General features: G+C 39.4%; 1 protein-coding gene across 1 annotated transcript in view; it reads right to left on the bottom strand.

Annotated features, from left to right (window-relative positions):
• Positions 1-1,520: 1,520 nt before the first annotated feature.
• The window catches only part of kcnk9 (potassium channel, subfamily K, member 9), a 49,003-nt gene continuing 29,811 nt past the window's right edge, over positions 1,521-20,712 (bottom strand). The window contains exon 2 of the mRNA XM_026156053.1: positions 1,521-6,265. Within this exon, the coding sequence (XP_026011838.1) occupies positions 5,388-6,265 (878 nt within the window). The 3' untranslated portion in view covers positions 1,521-5,387. The remainder of the gene's footprint in view (positions 6,266-20,712) is intronic.

The raw sequence follows: 20,712 nt of genomic DNA, 5'->3' as shown, positions 1-20,712 counted from the left end.
TATTTGGTTAACCCTATCAGTGTTCTGGTAATGATAGATCTCGATAATGGTAACGATCATTCTGGTGTACTGCATTCTCAGAGTAACAGGTGAGAGGAGGAAGCACTGAAACGTCTCAACAACAAAGTCCAAAAATAACAGTTGTTTTCTCTTCAGTGTACTCTTCAAGTACATTCAGATAACCTTGACCTATATTAAGGTTTCATATTATCAACAAATCCCCCAAAGAGATCAAAATCAATGATGCATACAGCTGTCTCACTATCTGACCTTATATATTTTTGTGACATTAAGCTGGAATTCCATCATCCGCTTCCTTGGTTGATTGGGATTATATGACTAAGTAAAATGGGGGAAAACAACAACAACCACAAAAAGAAAACGGGGGACTTGGAGTAAGAATCATGAATCATCATCACCCTAAGCTAAGTTTGTTTGTGCATTTTGGATGGCTGATTTTCTGGCCCTGCTCTTGTCTCAACGCTCTTTAGCTAGAAATCTATCTGCCAAGCATCAAACAGCAAGCAAAGTTCTTAAGGTGATAACATCCAAGAAACCTTGGGAGCTGCATATTTATCTTGGGAAAGAGTAAATATTGTTCTTTTGTATAGATCAGTAGATCTATTGATCTATACATGACTCCAACTGTAATGTTAAACATGTTTACTGGAGAATCTTTCTCACAACATATCCTTTTTCATTGGCAATGTACAAAGATATTAAGTAGCTGTTAGCTTAAAACTGACGCTCCTGACTCTCAACGTTGACTGCAGGGTTTGTGTGTTTTAGCTTGCCTCTTATAGCTCAGTGACGCCTCATTGAGGCCACCCTAATTGAGACTAGGAAAAATACGTGGTTACTCTGTGATTGTGTTTGTCAATCAATTGAAAGTAGTTGCAGCAACCAGCTGGTTACCTAACCTGTGTTAGCCTGGGGGCCACTTTCAGTTACAAGGCGATTTTGTATTTTGCAGTAAAATGACAATTTATCATTTTATCAGTTTATTTCTATATTATCACAAACAGATGTTGGTATGTAGTTACCAGCTTGACCCCATTCAATTGCAGACTGATAGCAACAAGAACAAGAGCTCCATGTTATTGCTGATACATCAGGGTCGCTTTAAAGATGGCATCTCACTTCAAGTGGTCGCGGACTTGGTTGCACACAGTCACAATCAATTTGTCATGTCGCCATCTCTAACCACTGAGTGGCTGCAGCATTAGCTAATTGAAGTACCCACATGCTACCAAACATAGCTAAATATGGTTTTAAGTTGATAATGTCAGCTGATTCTTTCAAGTTCACAAAAAATAGCTGATGCAGCTTCGAAAATAGGCTGTATCAGCTTTGCGTCAGTATTTACCCCTTAGCCGTAAAAGGCTTTTGGGGTATTGTCATTACCCTGCTGTGTGGGCGAGCAGATGGCGTGAACACCTAAGTTTGTGAATGAGGTAAAAATTGATGCCATAGGTGTATTTACTAAAAAAAAATCTCAGCCGAATCTGAATCTCAGTGACCTCAACCCCAAAAGTCAGACGTCAAGTTTTCTGAAAATCTTGTGAATGCAACAACTTGATAGTAAGGTGACGTAGGATTCTAAAAACTGCTAGCATAGTTGTGTCTTCTAGGAGGCTGAGGGGAAGCATTGGCTATGGGTAGTGTTTTTAATTAATACTATAAGTTTTCTGTGGTTGTGGGTTATGTTGAACTTTCCATGTTATATCCTTTAAACCTGTCAAATAATCACACTCCTTGTTTTTCTTGCACCATCTGACTTCATTGTGGGAGGTTGTGGCAAAGCTCAGCAATTATCTCTGAAAGCACAGTGTTACTATTACTGAGGAGTAGCGACCCAGCATTATGAGAAGGATACCCAAGCTGCTATACACCACAATAATCTTTTGAACCATTATGAGATGATTGTGTCTTTTAAAAGTTAGGAAGTGATTCAGTCTGCTTTGTCAATGAGTGAGTGCCTGACTCTGCGTGGTGGGGTTCAGATGTTGATTTCCTTATCATCATACGACTTATCAGGACTGAAATCTGTCTCTATGTAACCGCATCTGCTCTATTGTTAGCCCGAAGCCAGACTGCTATAGTCTAACAATAGATTTGGTAACGTACAAACAGATCTGCTGTTGAAATGTGCCCACTTTAACAGAAACACTGACTGCTGTTTCTTCAAGGCACATATGCTGATGTGTAAAAATACATATGCATCTCAGCCATGAAAAGGCTTGTTTTTTTATTCCAAAGATTGTTATCTAAATATGCTGTACAAAATGTTGAAAAGCCAGTAAAGTTCCAATAATGAAACAATGCTTTTAGGGCTTCTCTTAGACTCCATGCCTATGTTTGTCACGACTGAATAGGATCCATAGCTTTTTACCGTTTGCCCAAACAGAATGGCATTCACCTTGTGAGGCATGCTCAGCTACCCAGGAAATTAATAAAAGCCTGTTAAACACAAGGCTGCAGAGAATACTGAAGGTCACGCTTTAACTTGAAAGTTAAAGTGCAGAAGTTTTACCAGGTTTCCAGGAGTATTCATTGATTTTTACATGACATAACCTGCTATGGGAATAAAAAGGCTCCCAGGCCTGTGCAACTTAAAAAAAAATTCTCGCCATCCTGCTCCATACTTTACAAAGAATATACACTTAAATTTACATTTGCATGTTAAAATGCATTTTCAATCCTGACTAATTTACATGATGGAAATTTAAACACATGTGAATTGGACCTTAAAAACAGGCTGGTAATCAACATGAACATCCAGAGTTAATCAAGTATTTCTTAGCCTCATGGCAAGACACAGGCGTCAGGGAGATGATGTTTCTAAGTTGCATTTCTCTGAAAATTTCAAAATGAGAATTTGATATGTACATCGGTTTGTTTGGCCTGTGCGCTTGGACTTCTTGGATTGCATTCATCACCTACAGGAAATCAAGAAAAAGGGGGTTTCATTGAAAATTTAAATCTTTTTTTTTTCTTTTTTTGAATTAAAAGTCATAAAGCGAGGTAAATAACTGCTGGGATTTATCAAAAGTAATGTTCATTATTTGGTAAATCATTCTTAATTGTTTGTAATTAACATAGTTATAATGGAAAAAATCGATCTGCCCATTCATTACATTGAAGTTCATGCACTTCCTCAGATCAGCCTTTCGACAACAAAAGAATCCTCCCTCTCCATTTTCTTCTACTGTTATTTTACTGAGAGTGAAAGGATCATCCTGGTGTTATCAAGCTTGCCTTATTCACAATCTTGAGCTGTCCCCTCCTATTAATTCATTCTCACTATTCAGCTTTTCCCTCCTTGTTGATGTGTTTATCACCTCGTGTTTCCCTAATGGCTCCAAAGTGTATCCAGATCTCAAGAGTTGTCAGTTCAGATCTGCATGCCTCCCCGTCACTGTTTGCACTCGGGCTCTCAGTCCTACGTGGTTACATTTGTGCAGGTTTCAGAAGCACGCTCAGGGTTAGCTGCTACAGGCATGCATCATGTACTATTCAGGGCTTTGGAGCATGCTCATATGTGTCTGTAATTAAACATACACTGCTTCTAAATTCAGATGGAGTAATTTAATTGCACTTATCAAAAATTCCACCCTCTGGGTCCGCTTACACTCATCAACATCACGGCACGGTAATGCCAGCTTCATTAATCTGACTTAATTTGTGATTTTCAAACATCCTATAAATGATCTTTTCTCAGCTTAACTCATAGATCCCCATCTTGATAGTTGTGACCGACATTTCCCATAATGCTCCAGTTTACTTGCCATTAAGAGACTGAAAATAAAAGCTGGCCATTACTTCCAAATATCGACAGGGGGTGCTGACTCCTCTGGTTGCAAAAAGGACTCTGTGAAGTTCACGTAAAAATGAACTTACTGCTGATTTATGTTCTCAGTAAAGGTTGTCTTGAGCTTAGGATCTCAATAGTTTAACATGATCATTATTTTATCAAATGTGGTTTCATTTATAGAAAAACAAATGATAAAGCAAGGTATACTTTGCACATTGCTGATGTCTCATTAAAAAAAAGGGTGATGTCATCGTGAATTTTCCCATCTTCTATTTAGAGTCTATGATCTTATGGTGCTCATGAAGCTTTTCGAGGTATAGAAAAACAACCCTGCTGATGTCAGAGTGATGTTATTAGGGGTAACTTTTATTTTTATGTTTTAGCGTTAGAATTTGTAAAAAAGTCACCATTCGAGGTCAAATGAAAGATAGGTTTCATTATGGAAAACATAAGAGTCAGTTGTTTCCGGGTATTGAGCCATATGAGAGACTAAGAGTCTGAAATTGTGCTGCATCTTTAGTAAATTGAGCAATATTTTTTTAGAATCAGTTTTATGTGTGCCCTCCAAATGGCTGGAAGCCAAAGCACTGAATCATCAATTTGTTATACAGTTTGTGGCTGCACTGGATTGTTATCCATTAAGGCAACTCCTACTACAAAAACCTGCCTTTAAAAACATTTTTAACCATATTTGAATGCTAATTATCTGCGCAAAATCATGAATGCAGAGAGAAGCCTCTGCACTTTAACTGAACTCATATTTAGCATGAATGTCAGCGGGAGGGAAAAATCATTATCAGACTCTGGGTACGTTAGACCCCAAAAGTGGAAAGTCTGTCTAAATGGAAAAGAACTGAGGGCTGATTTGTGTGTGTGTGAAAATAAAGCTTTTATGGCCAGATCTGATGTTTCTAGAACAGGAGGAAATATCAATAACCGCAGCATGATCCTTTCTGATCAAAGACAAACAGATGCCTTTCACACAAATGTTCTGGAAAAGAGACGCAAACAATGTCACAAAAACCATGGCATACTATTAAATGACAGCTAATGCACATGCTAATATTGGCAACAGTATTTTGGCTTGATGTGTCGTGAATCCGTTTAAATACATGATTGCTTATAGAAAACAATACCTGATGCTTTAAGTCACTTTAAATTCTCTGTCTGCAGTGAGGCAATGGAAACATACATAACGGTAAATGCTGCTTCAAGTTATGGTGAAACAACTCCCTTTGAAAAATAGCATTTCCCCCAGTGTGCATCATTTGGTATGTAACCAAAGGTTAATATATCAATTTCTGTAGTGTAAATCTGTAATAAGGAAAAGTCTTGCAGTTTGTGTTGTTTGGTTCTTAAATGGAGCAATCTCTTGAAAAAATAGACATCCATGCTTCATGCTTTGCATCCCCTTGTGTCCGCGCCTGCTGTTCTTGAATAGTTTCCCAAGAATACTTCGATTTCATACAACCAAACTGGAGGGAAAAAGTGCTGAAATAAGATTTGGTAAAGGAGCAGCATTGGAAATGTTTGACCTTGTGTATAAAACTTATGGTCCTGTGGTTGTTGGGGTCTAGATAGATTTCCTTCTCCTCATGAGCTGGTGATTGTCTGTGAAGCTGTGAAGGCCTGGAGACACCGAGCTGATGGGCGAAGGGAAGAAGCTGTTTTTCAAGGTGCTGGGCGAGATCTCCTCAATCCTATAGGAAACCGAGTGAAAGTACTGGTTGGGGTTCAGCTGTGAGCTGAATGAGTTCTTGTGGGAAAAGGCACAGCCCAGGCCTCCCATCCCCGGGCTAGGGCTGTCATGCGAGTGATAGTGCATACAGGAGCACACTGACTGCAGATCAGTCACTTCTGCGTGGTATGGCTCCCGTCGCCGCCGTGCCCGGTGCAGCGATTCATCTTGGATGTGGATGATCATGCTGTTCCGATTGCCGGCGAGTGAGGCCCGTTCCTCGGCATCCCGCCGCTCATCCTCACTATTCATAGTCAGGAAACGGAGCACCACTAGATTGAGGAAGGCCCCGATGACCGTAAGGCCCACCAGGATGTACATGAAGCTAAAGGCCACATAAAGGGGTTTCTTCTGGAGGGCCCGATTCTTTTGAAGGGCCACAAAGTCCCCAAAGCCAATTGTGGTGAGTGTGATGAAGCAGTAGTAGTAAGCATGGAAGAAGCTCCAGTCCTCATAATGGGAGAATGCAGCGGCCCCGATGCACAACGTGCCAATGCAGGAGAAAAATCCCACCGTCACCATGTTCTCCATGGACACCTCAGTGATGCGCATGCCGCAGCACTTCTTGATGCGTTTCAGAAGGTACTTGACAAATGTGTTCATCCTCTCTCCCAGGCTTTGAAACATGACAAGAGTCAAAGGGATTCCCAGGACGGCGTAAAACATGCAAAAGGCCTTTCCTGCATCGGTCCCTGGCGCCGCGTGCCCGTAGCCTGAGAAGAGAGCAGAAAGACAGCAGAAATTAGTGATGCGGAAAGACGTCAAGTCCGGGCTGGTTTTGATGCCACCAGTGCTATTGTAACTGTATACTCAAAAAGCCCCAGATCAGCTTTTGTTGACAAACATGACCAAGCAAGAAATCTTCTAAAGAGTCTGCAAGCAGTGCCAAAAGAGGTATTGAATAGGCACATGCCACAGAAATGCGTCTGCTCATTAATCTTATTTGGGCTCAAAGATTATGGCAGGAGGGACGTCCAATTAGTCTGAAGTTTCCGGCGAGGTAAAACAGTTTGGACGAAGGATTGGAAAAGAGTCATGGGGGAGCCAGTGAAGCTTTTAGCTTAATTAGACTTTATCTTTAGACCACAAGCTGCTGACTCACACACAAACAGACTATTGGAAATCAACCTGTGGGGCAAACAATAGGATTGATACACCATATTCAACTGGGTTTCTAAATGAAGTGTAATTGAATGTTACTTCATAGACTGCAATATGAATGAAACTTGTAGAGCGTCATATTGATTATCTCTCCTCTAGCAAAGCCTTTAGCTGCAAGTATTAAACACCAAAGTCCTAGCCAAGATACACCCACCATCAGTTGGCATGTGTATCGCTTCAACAACTGACCTTCAAACAGAGACATAATATTTTTGGTGTACTGTATACATAAAAAAACATTTAATGTTCTGTGTTTTGAATTTGAATTGTGATTCTGTCTTTTCCCATATGCCCGTCCACCCACACAGGCATGTGTTTAGCTAAGGCTGAAAGCAAACTTGGCTGGATCAATCTGATTTGCAATCGAAGCATTTATATTTCCATATGCAATGTGTGTTCCTGACCTGAGGTTTCATTAGTGGACTTTAAAGAAATGCATTAAGCAAGATTTCAAATGTTGCCTTATCCTATGGCAGAGTTTAAGTGGTTGAATTTTTTTTTTCCAAACTGCACTGTTATTATTTTTGCGCGTAATATGAAAGGAGCCGAGTGCACTTAAGAAATTAGAATTAAATTATCACTAAACAGCAACCTCCCATGCTATAAAAAACAGCCAGTATGGTGCTGAAAGTTAAAGTTCTTCAAACTGAGGCTAACTCCAAAAGGGAGCTAATGACAACCGATCCCTCTGGCAAAATGATCACTTTTACACCAGAAATAAACAGGTTCACAGCAAATATTCTTGGTTTCAAATGCCAATTGATAAGACCACTGCTGGTGGTAAATTTTTTAATATGTCATTCTTTAATTATTTATTCAGTTATGCTTTATCAAGCGTCAGCATGTTTTAAGCCTATTCTAAGCCTAGCCTATCTTTGCTAGCTAAAATTCGCATTGCATTTATTATTACAGTGAGTTTATGAAAACACCTTGCTAACCTAGCTGATTAGTTTGATTTATGGTTCTCAACCAATCAATAGCTCTCATTGGATTTATGTATCTTTTGGGGGTTTTTTTTAGTTTATTATTTCGGTTTTATTGTTAGCATACTCTAGCTTCAACCACTCTTTTATGTAGCTTTTTTGGGTACAATCTAAAAAATTCCACAGCAAGTGGGTTGGCAAAGTGGAGCACTGAGCCATACAAATTAATAAATAAATAAATTAAATAATTAATAAGAAGATGAAGACCAAAATGTGAGAAAAAGCGATGTGGATACTAGCAAAACAATGCAACCGTAAATAAATCCAAACATGCAAACAAGCAGATATTTGCCAATCTGTTCCACAGCCACAAGTGCTCCTGCCTTACAACAAAAAACAAAACACAAACTTGATTACACAGGTTTAAGTTTGCTTTAAATAATCTAAAATAATATATAACCACTCAACCCAATAATATGTTATACACATCAAATTTTCCCGCTTGAGATTAAAACCAGAAATCCTGCATATTCGTCTTGTCTGATTACACTTACATGACACACTTACAGTATGTGTCATTTGACTTAAGCAGCTTGAAGCAGTGATAGATCTTCTTGATGATACAATAAAAGTAATAGCAATCGACGCGAGGATTAGTATCCACATCAGCTTTGTCGGTATCTGCGACAAAAGAGCAATTACAGATCATATCTGGTGCCAAGCACTGGCATTAAAGTGGCTGTCTAATTTTTCACAGAGACGTCTGAGATCTGCTGCTTGTTCATTAATGAGAGAGTAAACTAAAGTTGGGGGGAAATCAAACCCTTTTCCCATAACTAAACAAAATAATATATACATTAATCTTGATTTTTCAATTCGCCCCGAGCCTGATAATCAAACTCATACAGTGCAAAAGTGTTGGCTCCCCACAGGATATGCAGCAGGATTAGGGATGGGTACCGGTGTCCGGTGCCATGATGGCACCGGTTCTGACATAAACGGTAGTAACCAGACCGAAAAGCAGCGCACATTTTGGTGCTTTATTTCGGTGCTTTTTTTTTCCTGAGCTGTGCACTTCTAGCCAATAATTTTACGTTTCCGAGGATAGTAGGCGGGTCCAGGTACGTACTTTTAGAGCAGAGCTACAGATTAAAATGTCCAAGGGGAAGCGGTCAAAAGTCTGGCTGTACTTCACAGCAAAATATGCAAACTCAGCAGCCTGCAACAAGTGCTTTAAGCTGATACTGTGATACTGTCAAAGGAGGTAACACCTCAAATCCGATGAAACACCTGGCGACGCATAGCGTTTTTTTTTAAAAGCCCAGAAATGCGCCGTATGATAGCTTGCTGCGAGACCTCACACCGAGCGCATCTACTGTGCGTGGGTTGCCTGTTATCTGACCCGGAGTTAGCAATATCCCCCAAAAACCCCGAAGAGGAGAGTCCTGGCCCCTAGCCCTGCCAGTGTAGCAGAAATGATGACGGATGATGATGCAGCAGCAGCCGTTCTTCTCTGCGTGAGTAGCTTAATGTTCGTGTATAATTTACGTTGAGTAGGCTAACCACGTTATTACATTAATGCATGTAAAGTGAACTAGCAAACATCATCATAGCTACATGCGTCTGTCTTCTTGTTTGATGGCAGATACTCCCTTCACCCTGGCCAAAAAGGCTAAAATGACCAAAGAAAAAGTGGAAAACAGCTAAACATGAGAGGTTTTGGACAAAGTTTGTGTTTTTTCCATTGTTTAAGCACTGCTTCCAGCCAAGAGTGATACCATATATGCCCCATAGCTGCAGAAAAGGCTAACATTGTTATCTTTTTACAAAAAACCAGCTGAACATGAGAGGTTTTTGGACCAATTTTGTGTTCTCCATTCTTTAAGCACTGGTTTGAGCACCGTTTGAGCACCGGCACCGTTTCAAAAGTACCGATTTGGCACCGGTATCGGATAAAACCTAAACGATACCCATCCCTAAGCAGGATGTACTATAATGTTGCAGCACAACAACAGACCACACCTAAACATAACCTTACTGCAGAGAGCCCAGACCAGCCATGCTTCTTCTTTCAAAATAAAGTACTGCTTACAATAAATTTCACTTTAAGAATGTGTATTACTGACTATTGTGAAACTCACAGGAAACAGACAACAGCCTCTCACTTTATGACAGCTTAAATTGTTTTAACAGGTTAAATCGATTTAATCCCCCTCCCAACTTAAATGGCATTAATGATGAAACGGAAGTGGGGGCAGTATTGTTAGTTAAATAAAAGTCCAGTATTTCGAATTTCCGTCTTTAAAAGGATTTGAGCTTCCTGAGTAAAATCTAGAAGCAGGAAACTTGGGTAAAAACACTGAGCGTAGGTGTTTGTTTTGCATTGCAGCACAGCTTATTTGAAAATTCTTTCCGTGAAGTTGGAAGAGTGTGCATAAAGTGTTGCTGCAAATGAGCCGACTGAATCTGTTGAACAATGAGCAGTGATTACTTTAAATATGGACTACAAAAAGATACGTTTAAAAAAAGGAAAATAAATTTTACTGCAGACTTATTTCGACACAGGTATAGTATTAATGCAAATATATATCATGCAGATCTGCAACTGCTTAATCATGCGATTATTATATACATATACATATACATATATTATTTACTAATTATTGCAGGAGAAAAAATATTTTTCAGGGTTAATGTCATGTGGAAAATATAGCAAAAACATGCCTGTGGCATCTCAAAAGTCTTAGGCAACTCTAATTACATCTCAGGACAGATTTGTATACCCAGCCATCTGTCTTTTTCCAATCTTGCTCAAAATTAGCAAATTAATTGATATTGATTCTTATTGCTTAAATTTGTTCTCAGCGAGTAATTAGGACGTAATGAATTACAGCAGCAGCTGTGAAGAAGTGACAGCTTTCATTTGATTACAACTCGACAGAGTATGTATATTACCACAAATGTCGTCCACAGATGATCCTTCAGCATTATGGGCTGCACTCGAAGACATTATGCCAACTAAAAACTACTTCTGTTCAGTCATTTGAGCTTCCTGTCACAGGCTTGTTGAAGTGTGATAGGTATTGGTTCAACTTCTGCCAACAAGGCTCGTGTGGATTCTCCTTTTTTTATTATTTAAATCTGGACAGATAAGCACCTAAATGTCAGTCTGATGATGAAAGCAATGTACTATTAAAAACGTGGACCTGTTAGTGATAAGACTAATGATATTAAAAGGGAAAAAAAGCAAAAAGCAATAAAATCATATCCACAGTGATGTCCTGTCAGTCGGAGCTCTCGTTGCTCCAGCATTCATTAGTGTCCTTGCATTTCCAAGGCAATAAACAGAAGATTAACAGGGCTTTACAGGGATTCAGAGAGATGACCTACAGACCTACAGAGTGGATATTAACTTGTAAAAGTAATCATCTCTGACATTTATTGTATCAAATAATATCCACTTGGGTGCCGTCTATCTTGGACTGATAAGACGATGCATCCAGGAAAGCTTATCGTTTTTCTAGTTTGTCCCTGCTGCGTAACTCCTGACACACACGAAAACCATTTCCAAGCTCGAAAAAAAAAAAGTTTTGAAATGTCGGATAAACTATCCAACTGTCTTAAAGTATTTCTTTGATGTTGCTGATGGGCTGTGTGGAGTCCGTGACAGCATTGCACTGTGTAATCTGTTTGTCCTGTTATAATGACTCTATTATCTCTCGTTGTCTTGGGAACAGACATATTTGCTCTGCCACGCTGAGCCTGTGCCATGCACAGGTGCTTTGTGCTCATGTGTGCACAGGTGAATGCATGTGTTTGTGCGCAGCACAGCAGAAAGAGAATCGTACTTTAATGAATGATAAAAGCATAGGACAGGAGCCCGGTCACGCTAATATTAAATATTAAGACGTGTTATGAAAAAGGAGGGTTGTGTTTCTGCAGGACTTCTCAAGGGGAGGAAGACGAGACTGGAGCTGCAGCAGGCGGGATTTGTTTGTAAAACACACCGGCCTTATCAGCCTGGAGCACAAAGTGACTCTGAAACGTAGACGAACTCACAATCCATTCAGTGAGATGCTGCATATTTGCAAAATGTTGATTTGATATGACTCATTAAAATATCTTTGAGAAATTATCTCCTAGACAGGAATCCGTTAAAACGTTTTAAAATTTCAGGGTTGCAATAACCTATGTAGCAGCTGATTGCATTGCTTTAGTAACAGGAGCACACTTTCTATTTTAAAGCATTTCCATAAACAGGGTACACGAGGAACATCTGCTAACATGTTAAAAGAAGAACAAAGAAGCTCAGTATTCTGTGTGTGATCTTAGCGTCTCTCCTAGAATATTTCAGTATGAACACGTTTTCTGTATCACTGCACATCTGTTGACTCAGTCTTGAAATGTTTGAACAAACCGTAGTGGGAAGTTTGATAACACGACGACACAAAAGTGCCTCCTGAAAGTCGCGTCAGTGTCGTCTGGAGTGGGAGGAGGTAAAAGCTGCAGATCAGTGCGCTTTCATGTTACATCCTTTTTCTACAACCAAGCCACGATGAAATTAGTCTGCGAATCACCAGCCATGCTATTGTCTCTGTGAGCCTTTGCTGTCAGGGTGCTGATGTTCAGCAGGTGTACTGTTCGACATCTTAGTTCAGTTTTGCTAATTAACGCCACAGCGCTTTTCTCATGGGGGGGAAATGTAATTAGATTTGCAGATACTGGTCCATAAAGCAACAAGCAAATTAAAAATTCCCACAATAAAGAAATAATACAGAACTTTAATGTGTGTACCAAGTGCCGTGGCACTATGGTGCATTTCCATCCATGTTTCACAGTATGCATCGAGGCAGCGTGTTAGTGTACATTTCAAGTGGCTTTTTATCTGAAATTAAAGGAGTTGTTGAGAGTGCTGATCAAATCACACTGGCTTGTCAAACAGCAAACCCGGTGCTAAATAACATGAAGTGTCAGAAACCACATCTTTGCTTACGCTTGACATTTCATTGTATACATTGTTTTTCAAAGAAGGCATTGCATATTACTGCATTTTGCATCTTTTACAAGAGCAAATCTGCCTCCAGCCCAAACCTTTTACCAGTTTAAAACATTTGAAATGAGTGACTATTATCGGTGACAAATAATATATAAAATATACATGATCTTGAAAACCTTCTATTCAAAGGTTCTATTTGGCCCTAATCTCCTCACTGTAACCTTCAAAACTTCAGTTTGAGTTTAGAAATCACACAGCCTGTCTTTAAAAAAAAAAAGGTTTTCTAAGTTATCTTTTTGATACAACCTAAAGTTAGGACCGGTGACCCTGAAGAGCACTTCAATTATGCCGCTATAGGCATCACGATGCACACAGCATCTCTCTTCTATGCTCTCTGCATATTTACACTCTAAAAACTGCATGCTGTTAGCGTTGTCTGTCTCTGTCATGTAAGTCTGCCTCTCTCTGCCCCTGGAATTGGATGTGCTAACAAAATGCCAACTGTTTTACTCTTGCTTCATAAGGATGTTTGGTTTTCTCTCTATAAAATCTTCGTCTGAGACTGTTGAAGTAAGTTAGTGCTATAAGGAAAAGAACATTAATAACTAAATCATATTTGCACACTTTCTTCTAGATTTTAAGGTTCAATATCAGGAGCCAAAACAAAAAAAAATGTTTTTCAAATTTTACTGTTTATTCAAGCTAAATAAAAGCATATAATGCTTTCTGACAGGTTGCATTCTGTAAATGTCATGTAAATCAGCAGCATAGCAGTACTAAGGTTTAGCACTAATATAAAAGGTCAAGGAGTCTAGAAAAGCACTACACAAATACCAGCTCATTTCCTAGTGTGAATGAATAGAAATCAGTAATGACATCAGTACATAACTTACAAAGGTGCATATTTGCACCCCTGCATTAGGGTACAGAAGTAGTCTGATCTTCATAAGGTACAAATCATCCCAATATATACAGTGATCTAGATGACAATAAAACATATTATTGGGAGTATGTTAGTATGACTCAATCATCTACCAAAACAGTGTTTTTCATTTTCATTCAGTTTCACGACAAATATGAGACAGATACAACGATGTATATCACTGCATTAAATATATACACAAAAGAGTTGCGTATAACCCTTTAAAAAAATGTAAATGTCTTTTGAAACAATCTCAAAATTCAATCTCTAAGCGAACAAATATATCACACCCCCTGTTGCTCAGCACACTCACCTCCAAACTGCTTCTTATGTTTTACACACTTCTGAATATACCAAAGCAGCTTTCGTGATAAATTTGGATGACTCAACCTTTGTTTGGATCCAATCCACTTTACTATGACTTCTTTTGAGTGTCTGCACACACCCACAATGTGAATCCATAGGTCTCTGTGAGTGTGAGTCATTGTTGCTTAAACTCGAAACTGACACAGCTGGCTGCCTAAATCCAATTATTATATCATTCTATTATTATAATTCTTCCTGTATGGGAAGAAAAGGGACCATCCCACAGTCGTAGACTGGCTTAATGAATTAACCACCAACCTACACCCTGAAAGAATTGTCAGTCTCTGATCTGCTCGTGAGTCAAACGTAATCCTTCAAATAACACAAATCTGGAAAGTGTTTGTCAGGAGCATTAAATATTCATGGGTAAAAATAAAATTAAAATAAAATATCAGAGTTAAAGTTTATAGAAAATATTCTTAGGATCACTTAAAATGAATAACATTTTGACAGAGGACAACAGTCCCAAAACTGTCTTTTAACTGTGATGCTTAAACCCTGTCAGCTGCTTGGAAATTGATCAGTTAAAAGATCCCAAGAGGTCACTGAAACCTTTGAGGAGTTTTAAAATGTATTATATGCAATGGCCTTCACAGTCACATGAAGACCTATAGGAAATTTTAGATTCAAGTGTTTAACAGCAGTGTGCACCACATTAAGGCTCTTTCTATACTCATTATACTCATTATACATCGCTTACATATTCCAATATGTAAAAGGGCATATCATTTACAGTGTTGGCCAAGTTACTTGAAAAAGTAATTAGTTACTAATTACTGATTACTTCTCCAAAAAAGTAATCCTGTTACTTTACTGATTACTTGTTTTCAAAAGTAATTGGTTACTTAGTTACTTTTTAAAAACATGACACACAACCTGTCATAAAGTAATAGACCCGTCATCCCAACTCTACTTTTTTCTGCATAATTCTTCATTTAAAATTGAATCAAATGGAAAGCCTCTTTTAGCTTTATGCACATTGCATTAAGCAAACATTAAATTCTAATAACTGTCTTTGACTTGAAGAAATTTGTTTAACATTTAAACCTATTTTCTGCATATTCCAGCATATAAAATAATGTTTTGTGTTTACACGCTTTCAAATAGATGCAAGTAAAACACAGCAGAAAATAAATAAAATAAAAGATTCTGCACAGTCATACTCTCTCCTGCACTCCATATTATCCATTGTTGATCTGCACACTTCTGTTGCTGCCACGGGCGTCGCACGTGCTTACGTCATTGTCATGAGACACTCTCACAAAATCACGACGGTTTAGTAACGCAGTAATGCAGCGTGCTTACAGGAAAGTAACAGTAATCTAATTACTTTTTTGCATAGTAATCCCTTACATTACTCGTTACTTGAAAAAAGTATGCGTTACTGTAACGCGTTACTGCCCATCTCTGATCATTTATGTATAGAAAATATAAGGGAGTTCTCCAAGAGAACCAAGGTTACAATGTAACCATGTATTATGTCATATTGTACATATAGTACAACAACTAAAGTAGTTACAAACTTTGTTAGTGCTGTTCTGGTTTATCAGACATTTTTTACTTTATCCTCTTCCACGTAAACCAGATCACTGCTGACTCATCAAAGGTACGGCTAGGGCCAGGGTTTGGTAATGTCCGCCATTTTCAATGGAGATTTTCCCTGTTTGGAACATCCAATAGGAACATTTTTCAACAGAAAAACTGCATGCCAAAATGTAAGAGACTTTATTCATAACATGAACTTTCTGAAAACGTGAGCATTTAAAACATAAAACAAAACCTAAACTTCACCCTAGATGTGCTACGTGATGGATATTAGGAAGTTAAACGACCACCTGCTGCGTCGGTAAACAAGGCAGATGAATCAAAACCATAACAGTGCAACAAAGCAGTTTCATTTTTATTCTATTGTATTCTCTACCTACATTTTATATGTTACAGTTTGAAATCTGATTTTGCATCACATTGGAAATGAGGGCATGTATTTTTGACTGGAACGAGAGAATAAATTATAATGGCAAAAAACAACAATAATTAGAGCTAGAAAGTTATTTTCTAATCATATGATTGTCTATGCAAAGAGACTGCTGTGAATGAGCAGCTATTTCTCTATAGGTTGTCTTTCATTTTCACACAAAGCTGGTTATATAACATGTATCATCCATAATTCATAACACTATCAAGGTAGTCCCTCGTTAGTATTCACATACAAGATGGATAGTAACTCTACAAGTGTCAAGCAGTTGCTTAAACCAACTGCCTTTTGGTCATTTGATCCCGAGGTTAATCTGCCTCACATTATTTCAGGTGCCCTGGTGGCATTAATTGCTACAGGCCATGGCATTTTAATGAAGGTCAAGAAGAGCAGAGGTGAGAACACCTTGTTCAGCTCTCTGCCTGAGTCTCCACCATGTCACCAACAAGAGCTTAATGTGTCTGGGAAGTGGAAACACCATGGTTACCTGCTACAGGCAGGGAACCTTTCATTATCAGTGCTTTTTGAAACACAAGTCTCCCTACAATTCCACTTTGTTATGGTACCATAATGGTTATGGTCTTTCAGCTGCGAGTCAGCTTAACTCTGTTGTTAAGGAAAAAAATGTCAAATGTAGAATTGTACACTTACAAAGAGGCAATTCCACTGATATCAGAGATGCCTGCCAGCCATGTAGAAAGATCGCATTTACATTTTAAGTGTTTTGTCCAATGCTCTTATTCAGAAACTTTGCGTGAGTGCAGTATGACAGAGCAGAAAACATATAGACTGAAATTACATTCACATTAAAGTCAGGAACCAATATTTTTTGTAAAACAGTGCTTGTTTTGCCTCTTGCAATGACCAGTGTACATAACAAATTTATGAAGCATCATGTTATATGTAAAAGAAAAGAATAAGCAGCTAACATCAACTATCACGACAAGCAAGGGTGCTACATGGCTTATAGAAAGTTAAATTTCGAGGCAGGGAACATTTAGAACATCCTGTTCTCAAGTCCTGATAAGGATTTCAAGAAATTGGAAGTTACAAAGGTGGAGATTTACTATCAGCTCTAAAGAAAACTTTCCTAAAAGCATTTGACCACCGTCTTCAAATCATATGAAGCAGGGTCTTAGGCTATATAGCAGAAGACGTGTCACATGGAAACCTCCTGGTGGTGTTTATGCTGGACCTCTTTTTATTTGAGAGTTCTACACAGAACCTTCTGATGGCTGTAGTAATCACAATGAGGAAGAAAGGTGATTTAAGCGACTCTGACTATGGTGAGTGGTTCTCATGCCAGAGGGGTTGGTCTGAATACTTCAGAAACTGCTGATCTACTGGGATCTTCCCACACAACCATCTAGGATTCATACAGAATGGTCCAAAATAATGTGAGCAGTGACCAGCAGTTCTCTGGGTGAAAATCCTCCGCTGGTGTCAGAGGTAAAAGAATAGAGAGAGGAAAGCAACAGAAACTCAAATAACCACTTGTTACAACCACGACATGTCCAACCTAGAACCAGGCAAGGCTATGGCTGCAAAAGGCCCACTGGGTGCCACTGCTGATGACTAAGAGTGGGAAACTTAGGCAAAGATTGTGGCTCAAGACTTGGAAGTTCGCCTCGTAATTGGAAGGTTGACGGTTCGAGCCCCGGCTTGGACAGTCTCGTTCATTGTGTCCTTGGGCAAGACACTTCACCCGTTGCCTACTGGTGGTGGTCAGAGGGCCCGGTGGCACCAGTGTTTGGCAGCCTCGCCTCTGTCAGTGCGCCCCAGGGTGGCTGTGGCTACAATATAGCTTGCCATCACCTGTGTGTGAATGGGTGGATGACTGGATGTGTAAAGCGCTTTGGGGTCCTGAAAGCGCTATACAAATACAGGCCATTTACCATTTAATTAACTAACCATTATTGGACCATAGAAGAAGAAAAACATTGCGTGGTCTGCTGAGTCTTAATTTCTGCTGCAACATTCAGATCATAGGGACCAAGTTTGGCATAAAAAAACAAAAATGCTTAAATCGAATCTGAATGAACAGTGAGGCTGGTGGTGGTGCTATAATGGCGTGGGGGATATTTTGTTGGTACACTTTAGACACTTGAACATGACACTAACTTCACTATACTCAAAACTCAAATGATCTGTCCAATGACCAGATTTCAAAGCGCTTTGAGTGTTCAGGTAGAGTAAAAAAGCGCTATATAAAAACTAGTCCATTTACCAGATTTCAATCCATTCCTCTTCATTATTTGAACATTACAGCAACCTCTAGTAGACAAGTTCCTGTTTGTGAATGACACCTTCCAAATTTCACTTAGTCATTTAGATCTATTTGTTATGGTCCAGACAGGCATGTGTTTTCTTTTTGGGGGGTTTCCCTGCTTTTGCTCCCTCTCTCTTGTTCACAGGTGGAGATGTGGGCTGGTGTTCCTTCAGGCTCTCTGCAGGCGAAGCTGCTTTCTATTGGGAGTTCCTTCCACATCTGTGTTGCACTGTCTTCACCTCCAGATATGTAAGAAGTGACCGTGCGTTACTGCCCTCTGCGAAATTGTTGTCACCAATATAGTGGTAATTTATAGAGGCGGGTGGATCGAGCTAAATATCGATAGTATCGATACAAACACTAGTGTTGGTATCAGGTCGATACTAGTGAGATAGGTTTGATACTTTTTAACTTTTTTATAAGTTCAGGATGTAGCTCAAGGAATTGTGTTAATTTTTTTTGGATGAGAGGAATGAAAAAATGTACCTCAAACATGCACTATGAAATGTCTTTGCCTTGACTGTCACGTCTATTTTATTTATAGTCTATAGCACATTTAATCAACAGAAGTTGACCCAAAGTGTTTTAGAGACAGACACATTCACGCTCCAGGTCTAAAGAAACCCCAAAACAAAATGAAAAGCTGAAAATGTGCTTTGTTGTGTTAACTAATTACTTTGGAAAGTAAAAATCACAATGATTTAGTGGTCATGAAATGCATTCAGAATTAGCAAATTGATGAGTCATCTCGTATGTACACACTGCTCTCCCCTACATAAGCTGCCTTTATAAGTTAAAAGTATCAGTATCAGCCATACTGACCCTGTATTTACTTGGTATCATATCAATAAGTGTATCGCACAGTATTAATTAGGCCTTCCGTGTTCTTAGTGTTCGTGCTTTTTGTTCATTTAAATCCTTTTCTGCTCTAGCATCATCTCCTATTTCAGCTCCGCTGTACCTTGACTCATATTTTCTTCACGGAGTCATCTGTGCAGTTGAATTGTTTTTTCTAAAACTGACTGCCAATCAAGAAAACTGCTACAGACCTGCCTGCGCGCTCCACCAAGTCATCAACTCTGCCTCCAACACCCACCTCACTGACAACAGCCCCTCCAAATCAGCAGTTCCAAGAAATGTCAAGTGAGCCACTCTTTTTTTGAGCTACCCTTTGGATTACTTTCAAACCCACCTTGGCCTCTATTGAGTCTATCGCTCGTCTCCTGCCCCACTGCCATAATGAACTCACCCTCCTGAGTCATTAACCTGTTTTTTGATACAGCTTCTCTTCTGGTCAATAAATGGTTTAAAGCGCTAGTCAGCAGTCTGACTATGCTTATTGGGTCCAGATAACACTTAAATATGACAGAATAATCTGGCCAGCCTCCGGACCCTGCAGACGCATTCCTTCTATTAGGTCTACATGACCAGATTTTGGCTTCCCTGGTTGAAAAAATATGTTCCACTCACCAAAGCCTACACCAAATGTTTAACACAGTTCAATACATAAATGCTAAGACCCCTCAAATGCCTCCCACTGAGTCACCAGACCACTTTGCCGCAGTCCTCCATACACAAACACACATACCACCCACAATGGTAGACCGAAAGAGCTAATCAAGAGCTCAAGGCGGCACTGCGTCTCTCTTGGAGCTCCCCTTTAGCCTGGGTTCAATACCCTCACAGAACATTAACTTCCTTGTCCCATCACATCACCTTTTGAAACCTCAGTAGGTTATTAGCCTACACTATTCCCATCCAAGAAAAATAAATAATGTCACAAGCAACCATCTTTGCTGTTGCTGCCATATCTGGAAACACGAAAGCAGCTCTTCTCAGAACCATGGAGCACAACTGTCATCTGGCTGACAGGAGGACAACCCCAGCCCCCCAATATAAGCCAGGTCAAAGAGTTTGGCCGTCTTCCAAAGATATCCCTCTGAATTGCAGAAAGAAAGAAATTATTGGACTATTTGAGACTGACAGTCTGCAGTTTGCCTAAAACTCTCAGCGCCAATGAAAATCCATGCTAACATTCACAAATAAAACCACTCCTTTCCATCCCATCTCTGTCCAGTTTGTTCTCAAATTTGAACAAAAATGAATTTGGGACAATTGTTGCCATTGTTTAAAGCACAGGTGTTGAACTCCAGGCAGATTGTCCTGCAGATTTTAGATGTGTCCTTGATCCAACACAGCTGATTTAAATGGCCAAATGACCTCCTCAACATGTCTTGAAGTTCTCCAGAGGCCTGGTAATGTACTAATCATTTGATTTAGGTGTGCTGACCCAGGGTGAAATCTAAAACCTGCAGGACACCGGCCCTCGAGGCCTGGAGTTCGACACCCCTGGTTTAAAGAATCCATTTGGGCTGTTGCTATAAATGTGACAGTGAACTCTGTCTTGGTCACATTTTGATGGCCCAGCCACCTTGACCGGTACTGTAATTGTTCCTTGAATTTTTCTGTCACCCTGCTTCTAATACAATCCATTATTCCCTCTTGTAAATGTGTCTCAGTTTGCTGAGAGAATAATGTGTAACACACA

Source organism: Astatotilapia calliptera, chromosome 22, assembly GCF_900246225.1.
Source record: "Astatotilapia calliptera chromosome 22, fAstCal1.2, whole genome shotgun sequence".
Taxonomy (NCBI): Eukaryota; Metazoa; Chordata; class Actinopteri; order Cichliformes; family Cichlidae; genus Astatotilapia; species Astatotilapia calliptera.
Note: the sequence above shows the minus strand (reverse complement) of the source record. Positions and strands in the feature narration are given on the sequence as shown.